This window comes from Seriola dumerili, unplaced genomic scaffold (assembly GCF_002260705.1).
Source record: "Seriola dumerili isolate Sdu_G_001 unplaced genomic scaffold, Sdu_1.0 BDQW01000003.1, whole genome shotgun sequence".
Lineage (NCBI taxonomy): Eukaryota > Metazoa > Chordata > Actinopteri > Carangiformes > Carangidae > Seriola > Seriola dumerili.
The window spans coordinates 17,613,251-17,622,672 of NW_019174258.1; the positions used below are offsets into that span (position 1 = coordinate 17,613,251).

At 49.0% G+C, this 9,422-nt stretch overlaps 1 protein-coding gene and 1 long non-coding RNA gene across 2 annotated transcripts in view; both read left to right on the forward strand.

Moving 5' to 3' along the window:
* The first annotated feature begins 1,335 nt into the window (after positions 1-1,335).
* The window catches only part of LOC111219506, a 19,671-nt gene continuing 11,584 nt past the window's right edge, over positions 1,336-9,422 (forward strand). The window contains 5 exon segments of the mRNA XM_022742206.1: positions 1,336-1,348; positions 3,069-3,179; positions 4,066-4,241; positions 4,341-4,695; positions 5,033-8,104. Of these exon segments, the coding sequence (XP_022597927.1) occupies positions 1,336-1,348; positions 3,069-3,179; positions 4,066-4,241; positions 4,341-4,695; positions 5,033-8,104 (3,727 nt within the window).
* On the forward strand, positions 8,449-9,115 carry LOC111218791. The gene is made up of 3 exons (XR_002664991.1): positions 8,449-8,488; positions 8,567-8,623; positions 9,004-9,115. It is a non-coding gene; the product is annotated as an uncharacterized LOC111218791 (long non-coding RNA).

Genomic DNA, 9,422 nt, shown 5'->3' on the forward strand with positions numbered 1-9,422 from the left:
GCTTCTTGTTTTGCAAAACAACTTGTTTAACCTCCCTCTTTCCCAGACACAACAATGGAGAACTCCTGTGTAGAGCAGTTTATTTCTTCCCTAGCACAGAGCCTGAAGCCTGGCTACCTAGAATTTATCAGCAAGTTAAATTCCAGTGAGTGCAGTAAAGAAATAGACTTGCTACTCAGTGACAGAGGCGATGCTCAGACTGCATCCAAAGGCCCATTGTTAAGATGTGTGCTGTTGAACTTCCACAGGCAGACCAGCATTGCCCTTCAGAGCCAAGCAGCCCTAGAGGAGGAGGTAAAATCGCTTAGAGCTCAAAATGCTTTTCTCCTCCAGGAAGTTAAGGAGGCTAACAAGAAAGCCATGCGCTACTTAGGAGACCTGCATGCAGCAGAGTTAGATCTCTGTTCACACAAGGAGGAATTGTTAAGGGTTAAATCAGAATGCCTTGCTCCACCACAATCGTTCAGTGCTTGTGATTCTGGTTTTTCTGCTTCACACTCTTCCCTTAATGACAGGTTAACTCCGCCTCCACTCAGAAGATGGGATCAATTCCCAACTGACCCTAAGTCCTGGGAAATGAAGTCAGCTCCTCAACCTCCACTGAGAGACAGAGGTTACACCCACCTGACTTCCCATCTTCCTGAAATTGACACAGAAGAGACAGGTAGTCTATCCGGTAGAGGATATTCATGTTCCCATCAGCCACTGATTCAAAACACTTTCACCTGTGCTCACCCCTCCAACAGGAGGACCAAAACTTTCCCGGACTGTTCAGCCTCCTCTCTGCACCTCCATGAGAGTGATGACCACTGCTCAGCTCCTTCCTCTAGTCCAGCTAGCTTAGTCTCGCCTTCATCAGTAGGGACCTCACAGTGCCCCCGCCTCGAAGTGCTTGAGTTCTTAGCAAAGGACATTGAACATTTTGATCCAGAAAACTCTGATCAACATATTGAAAACTACTTTAGGGAGTTAGATGACAACCTAATTGATTTGCCCCATGCAACCCAAAGGGAGAAAACTAAACTAGTGTGGAAGACCAGCTCAAAAGCAGTCCACAAGTTTATGCAATCACTGCCTCCCAGTGTCAGAGATGACTACAAAGAGCTCCGTCAAGCACTGACAGAAGAATTCTCTCCTGCTGCGGATGAGATAGAATCTTTGGTTGCAGCTTCTCAAATCAAACACTCCCGCCATGAACATCCCAATGACTTTTACAAACGTTTGAGGCATGCATATTTTCAGGGTAGGAACACACCAGGCTTAGAGGAAAACTCCACCTTAAAGTCTTTGTTCCCGCGAAACCTCCATCCCTGTGTACGCACCCACGTTACACTGATGACGCATCAAGGTAAGCCCACCATGCAGGAAATAAAGAAGATGACAAAAATGGCTTGGGAAACCATGGTCACTTCCAAGGCAAGGGGTAAAACAACTGAGCCTAGCAGCTCAAACACCTTAGCGTCACACAGACATGTAACCTCAAAAGATCACCCTCAGAACAGATCAAAGGGGGGTGACAAAAGGCCACATACGGGCGCTGAACGTAACCGCCACGTCCACCAAGTGCGTAGAGATAGGCACTCCCACAATAGGAGCAGGAGACGGCCTTACGCAGATATTCTGGCTCAGACACAGGACCAGTCAACTCATGGATCAGATAATGACCACGTGATCTCTGACCATGCTATCGCAGACAGTGACAATGCCTCTGAATGTTCCTCCTTCAGCTACTCAGAGTGTTACAGCTTCGTGCCACAAGTTAGGGAAAACTTTAAAGCAACAGGCGTCACAGAGTCCCCGCACTGAGTACTGACAGTAAGTAGGCTCAGGGTACCCTACACTTCTGCAGATGGACACAATGGGTTTGTCAGCAGCAGCAGCAAACTAAATTCTGAATCAAATCAGACAGTACTGTCAGATTCTGCAGGTAGGTAGGTAACTCCTTAGTCATACTTTACAGGTGAGATTAGTAACAATCTCCTGTCATCTGATACAAGATTAGGACATTGCATATACATGGCACACTCACCCAGACACTCCAAACCATGTCATTCTAGGTGCACCCTCTATATCTCACCTTAAACAAACTAACATCACTGACTTTCCGGTCCTCACTAACACCATGAGTAACTAGGAACATGTTAGTTGTTTTACACTGTTCCATCATTGTGGTTATTATCTGAATTCTGCTTTGTAAACCTGATTGCTCTTGCTTAGCCAAGATAGATAGTGTTGACAAATGCCCAGATGTTACCCCTTGAATGAACTGTCAAATGAACTATACATTGTGCTCTCAGGATGACACGTCAGAGTGGCATCCTGACAACAAAGGGGGGGACTGGGGACTCAATCATTCAAGAGACCAAATGTTTCTTTGCTCCACTGGACAAAGGAACTCACACTCCACAGTTCCTCACCGGAGCTTCTCACCCCAGCTTCACATCCCTTTAGTGTGTTGTGTGTGTGTGTGTGTGGTGATTAATTTGCACGTCCTTCACAATTTTATGGTTTTTCCTTATATTTTCGATTTGTTTTGACGTGTGTGTGTTGGGCACGGAGTGAGGTGAGTGCTCCGTCCTATTAGACTCCCCTCTCCCCCCCGTGTCTTGCGGCCAGCGCCCAGCCGTCTTATCGTGCTCTTGCTTAGTACTTTTTTTAAAGTTTTATTAAACATTGCTGTTAGTTTATCCTGCTGCAGAATAATAAAAATTGTGAAACTTGGGCGAAAGCTCTTTGGTCCGTGCCCGTTCTTGACCATCACCGTATCATTTCCTGTGGCCCCTTTACTGGCTTACGGTCACATTCTGGTGTTGTCGGCAGGATACAGTGATGGTCTAGGCGGGTGTAAGTGACAAAAATTTGGGTTACACCTTATATATATATATATATATATATATATATATAATTAAGTTAAAAAAAATGTTTTTTTTTTTGGCGGGGGGTTCAAACAAAACAGCAGTGTGCACTTCGTGGGACTGGTTGAGTGTTGGTGCTTCCTCGCCCTGGGGTCCCTCTTTGACGAAGCCGAAGTGTTCTCAGATTGAGTTTTTCCCGTGTCCTCACTGCAGCCATGGCCAACGAGCTCCAAGAATTAAGAGACTTGATCGAGCAGCTGCGGGTTGAAAAGGAGCAGCTACTGCAGGAACGAGCAGTAGCCAGTGCATCCCAGTCAGGCTCAGGTCCTGATAGTCCAGCTGGTTTGCGACACTCTGTTCTAAAGGACCCTGTTGAACGTGTGCTGTATATCCCTAGGGAAAGAAAATGTCCAGTCTTTAGGGGGACTTCTGGGATCCCAGTGGAGGATTGGGTTGAAGAGATGAGGGCAACTCTGAGAATTAGACATATGAGGTCTGTTGAGCAAGCTTATTTTATATATGATCACTTGGAGGGAGAGGCCAAGGATGAGATTAGGTACCGGCCTAGAGCAGAAAGAGAGGACCCGGAGAGAATTTTCATTGTCCTCCAAGATTTGTATGGTTGTTCTAAGTCCCATGTTTCTCTCCAGCAGTGTTTCTTCTCTCGAAGGCAGCAGGAGGGAGAGTCACTCCAAGAGTTTTCACATGCTTTGTACTGTCTCATGGAAAAAATTGAACGCTGTGCCCCGAGCGGAGTGCAGGTGCCCCTATGCTTCTTAGGGACCAGTTCGTTGAGCATGTCCATGATGCTAACCTTCGTAGGGAGCTAAAGGGGATAGTGCGGCAACATCCTGAGTATACCCTCTTGGACATTAGAGCAGAGGCCATTCGCTGGGAGCGGGAGGGACGACCTGATGAGCCTAGGGCTAGGAGCTATTCGGTGCCCTCTTTTAGTGCCATGCAGTGCTCTGAGGTTAGGGCAGCTACTAGTCCTAGTATTACAGAAATGGCAGAGTTGAAGCACATGTTACAGAAGCAACAGGAGCAGCTTAACCAATTGACACAGGGTGTACTGGCACTTCAGGCTGCTTCGAGGCCCCACAATAAGCCCCCCATTAGACCAGCACGTCCAAACACTGTTATATGTAGGCGTTGCCAAAAACCAGGTCATTATGCCAATGAATGCAATAACGAACGTGTTGATCCCCAGGTTCAGCAGCTACAGGTCTCACACCCCATAACAGCTACCTCTGCCGCTCAGGATGCGGGAAACTTCCTCCCCCTGATGTGAGGAGCCAAACATCAGGAGGGGAGAATACCGGCTCGGATGTACAGGGACCAACTACTCCGACTGCTGCCCTTAACCTCGTAGCACCTTGCCCCAAGGTAACGGTTAGCTTAGGAGATGTGCCTGTTAACCTCCTTCTAGACACAGGGTCAATGGTGACAACCATCACTGAAAGTTTTTTCCTCCAACACTTCCAGAGTGCCCCTAGGTCCTGCCGCTGGCTGCAGCTGCGCGCTGCCAATGGCCTAGAAATTCCCTATGTAGGATATGTAGAGTTGGATGTCACAGTCTTTGGCAAAGTTATACCACAGCGAGGTGTGTTGGTCATAAAAGACCCTCCTGGCCACAACTGTCCCTCAGATGCCCCTGGGGTCTTAGGCATGAATGTGATTAGGGAGTGTTATCAGCAGCTTTTCACCCAACATGGTCCTGACCTTTTTGACCTCCCCATAATGCAGCAGGCCCCTGCCGTGTGGCTACAGGCGCTACAACATTGCCACCATGCTCAGTCTCATACAAAGCAAGCCAAGTCAGGGTTAGCCCGGGTGAGAGGTAGGCATCCCATCACTATACCTAGGGGTACAGTTAAGTGGGTTACAGCGACATTTTCTTCTCATTGTGGTGGGCCTTTAGGTACTGCTTTGATTGAGCACCTTGATGATGGTAGGTCCCTCCCTGAGTGTGTGCTAATCTCCCCAGCAATGGTCACTGTCACTAGAGGAACAGTGTATGTGCCAGTGGTAAATGTAGGTGAGACAGATGTCCTTTTACACCCACGCCACCCCAGAGGACTTTTAAGTCAGGCGCAGATTGTAAGTTTGCCAGAGGGAGTTACTACTGTAGAACACAAGTTGGGGGGGGGTCACAGCTACAGTTGGCACTCAAGCAGTTCAAAGCAGCCCAGTGAGAGAACAAATTGAGTCCATGGAATTATGTTCACTTTCTGAGCCAGACCAGAGAAAGGTTAAGTCCATGTTGTTGGAACATGGAGCTGCGTTTGCAGCTTCTGACCTGGACCTTGGTTGTACTAACCTTGTGACACATGACATCCCCTTACTTGACAACATCCCAATTAGACAGAGGTACAGGCGAATACCCCCCTCTGACTATGACGAGGTAAGGGCCCACATACGTCACCTGTTAGAGAGCAAGGTTATTCGGGAAAGCTGTAGCCCCTATGCCTCTCCTATTGTCTTGGTTAGGAAGAAGGACGGGATCCTGAGACTCTGTGTGGACTACACGCTGCTAAACGGCAAGACACGAAAGGATGCCTTTCCCCTACCAAGAATTGAAGAGTCCTTGGATGCTCTGTCGGGAGCTCAGTGGTTCTCCACCATCGACTTGGCTAGCGGCTACCATCAGGTCCCTGTCACAGAGCAAGATAAAATGAAAACTGCTTTCTGCACCCCATTTGGTCTTTTTGAGTTCCAAAGGATGCCATTTGGCCTATGCAATGCCCCCAGTACATTTCAGAGACTGATGGAACGGATGTTTGGGGACCAACATTGCCGTTCCCTGCTGTTGTACCTTGATGATGTTGTTGTGTTTTCCTCCACAGTGGACAAGCACCTTAGCCGCCTGGACTTAGTTCTAGGCCGCTTTCAGAGGGAGGGGTTAAAGGCCAAGCTGGAGAAGTGCCATTTCTTCCAACAAGAAGTACAGTACTTGGGACATGTAGTGTCTGCCGCAGGTGTCTCTACAGATCCGAAGAAGACTGCTGCGGTGGCTGATTGGGCAATTCCTAGTACGGTGGCTGAACTCAGGTCTTTCCTAGGTTTTGCCAGCTACTATAGACGCTTCGTCGAAGGGTTTGCCAAGCTGGCTGCCCCCCTCCACAAAGTAGTTGCTGAGCTTACAGGGAAAAAGAACCGCCGAGGTCAGGGTGTTACTCTGAGTGACTCCTGGACCCCCCAGTGTGAACACAGCTTCAGCGAGCTCAAGGAGAGGTTGGTGTCTGCACCTGTATTAGCCTATGCTAACTTTGACCTTCCCTTTATTTTAGAGGTGGATGCCAGTCATGATGGTTTGGGTGCAGTCCTTTCCCAGGAGCAGGATGGGAAGGTCAGACCAATTGCCTATGCCAGTCGGAGTCTTCATCCTGCAGAAAAGAACTACAGCTCTATGAAACTAGAGTTTCTGACCATGAAATGGGCAATGACAGACAAGTTCCGTGAGTATTTGCTGGGCCACAAGTGCATGGTATGAACAGACAACAACCCACTCAGTTACCTGAGCACTGCCAAATTGGGTGCTACAGAACAGCGCTGGGTGGGGGAGCTGGCGGTTTTTGACTACACTGTGCGGTACCGCCCAGGGCGCAGCAACCGCAATGCAGATGCTTTGTCTAGGCAACACCCATCCCAAGGTGAAGTAGCGACCTGCCCAGCCCGCCCTGGGACCCTGGTGCCGGAGACGGTTCGAGGAGCTGTTGTGGGTACAGGGTCGGCAGTCCAACACACCATCTCTGCTGTCCCAGAGCGTTCTACCAAAGACCTAGTAGCATTGCAAAGAGCTGACCCAGCCATCAGTGCTGTTCTCCCTTTTTTTCACCAGCGGCGGGTGCCAGGCCGTGAAGAGAGACAGAGGCTCCATCCTGCAGCGCTGCGGTTGTTGGGCCAGTGGGATTGACTCACCATGAGGGACGGGCTGCTGCACAGGACGTACCAGCGTCCCAATGGTGGAGAATGGGTGTACCAGCTGGTCCTCCCAGAGAGTCTGAGGGGAGAAGTGTTCCAGCAGCTACACAATCATCATGGTCATCAAGGTATTGAGCGTACCACAGAGCTGATCCGGCAGAGGTGCTATTGGCCAGGAATGGGCAAAATGATCAAAGAATGGTGTCAAACATGTGGGAGATGCTGTGTTTCTAAAGATACACAGCCACAGGTCCAAGCCCCAGTGGGCCATTTGTTAGCCTCCAGACCCAACGAAATATTGGCTATCGACTTTTCATTTTTAGAGCCAGCTAGGGATGGGAGGGAACAGGTGTTAGTGCTAACCGATGTCTTCTCCAAGTTTACCATGGTTGTCCCCACCCGAGACCAGCGGGCCTCTACAGTGGCAGACGTGTTAACCATGGAGTGGTTCTACAAGTATGGTGTTCCAGCAAGGCTGCATTCGGACCAGGGTCGCAGTTTTGAAAGCACTATTATCCAACAGTTGTGTGAGTTGTATGGCATCAGAAAGTCCAGAACCACCCCCTACCATCCCCAGGGAAACGGCCAGTGTGAGCGCTTTAACCGGACCCTCCTTCGCACTTTGTCAGCTGAACAGAAGCACAGATGGCCAGAATACCTCCAACAGGCTGTGTTCAGCTATAACACCACACCCCACCAAACTACAGGTCAATCCCCCTTCATGTTGATGTTTGGCCGTGAACGCTGGCTGCCTGTGGACTTCCTGCTGGGTCGTGTAGAAGAGCCGACCTCAGGTGAAGTCTGCAACTGGGTCCGGGAACATCAGCGACGGCTGCAGGTGGCAGTGGAGAATGCCCGAGAGAAGATGAAGCAGGCTGCCGCCCAGCGAAAGGACAGGGCAGACCAACAGGCCCAGGGGGACGTGTTACCAGCAGACCAACACGTCTACCTGAGGGACCATTCTCAGCAAGGGAGGAGTAAAATCCAGGACGCCTGGGCCCCCAAAGTTTTCCAAGTGGTGAGACCCCCAGAGCGAGGAGGGGCAGTGTATGCTGTGGCCCCACAACATAAGGTGACAGAGGTACGACATGTTCATCGTTCCATGCTTAAACCTGTACCGGCCTCTCATATTCTTCCCAGCCCTGCAACAAGGTGGAGCCCATCCACGATAAGCCCCGACACTGAAGAGCAAGGCCTGTGGGTGGCAGTCAGCTGTGCACCTGGGTCAGAGGATTCCCAGCCTGTCAATATACAGGCCCCACCTCAAGTGGGCCCAGTGCTGCGCCCTGTACTCCCTACAGCAGTTCCCCCTGAAGCCTGTGCAGGTACCAGCTTCTCTTCACCCCCCTGTCCAGAGATGGTAAGAAAGTCAACCCGTGAGAACGCTGGCAAACATTCTAACCCTTACCGCCTGCCAGCATCAGTGACAAGTAGGGCAGATGGGGCTACAAATTCCCAAATAATTGGCTCTAGTGCTGCTCCCATACCAGTTCTCTTTAGGCCTTGTCTTAATAAATTGTCGTCAATTTAAATCCCCGGGGCAGATTATGACCGGTAGTGAATTTCCCTCCCAGGCCACCGTAGGATTAGACAGCAGGATAGCTCCACCCACTTCCTCATTTATCAGTGTATTTAAACCGGCAGACCGGCTTTCTCTCTGTTGCTGCCTCCGCATGGTCCCTGGCATACTGTTTGGCACACATTGTGTGGTAGGTTTTTTTTATTCTTTCTGTGATATTGTTTTCTGATTGTGTGGCTTATCCTCTGCTTGGTTTGTCCTGCTGTAGGTCCTGCTTCCTGGGTATCCCGCATGTTGACTCACATGTAGAGTGAATTGTGTTGAGGTAATACACCACCTTTCTTTATGTATTTTTATTTTTGGGTATGGCAGAATTGTTATTTAATTGGCTTGTGTTCTCTTTTATTATAGACAGACTGCCACTGCTGTTTTGTTTTGTTTCGTTATATTGTTTTGTTTTATTTGTTTAACTAGTTTTGTTTACCTCGTTATATAGTTTCTTTTGCATTTTCTGGTATTATTTACCTCTTCGTTGCAATAGATGATTTCTGTTAGTTCCTTAGTCCCTTTGTCATTTTAGCCCTCTGTGGCATTTAACTCGTTTAATTTTCCCCCAAGGGTTTTTAATATATTTATTGCAGCAGTTGTTTGTGTACGGTTTTTAACTTGTTGTTGTGTTCTCTTTTCTTTGCATGAGTGCTGCAGGGCCGGTGAGAGTGTGGCCGCTTGGACGGTGGAGGGATCGGTGTCCGGAGCTTCTCACCCCAGCTTCACATCCCTTTAGTTGTGTGTGTGTGTGTGTGTGTGTGGTGATAATTTTGCACGTCCTTCACAATTTATGGTTTTTCCCTTATATTTTCGATTGTTTTGACGTGTGTGTGTTGGGCACGGAGTGAGGTGAGTGCTCCGTCCTATTAGACTCCCCTCTCCCCCCCGTGTCTGCGGCCGCGCCCAGCCGTCTTATCGTGCTCTTGCTTAGTACTTTTTTTAAAGTTGTTTATTAAACATGCTGTTAGTTTATCTTGCTGCAGAATAATAAAAATTGTGAACTTGGGGGAAAACTCTTTGTCCGTGCCCGTTCTTGACCATCACCTGTATCATTTCCTGTGGCCCCTTTACTGGCT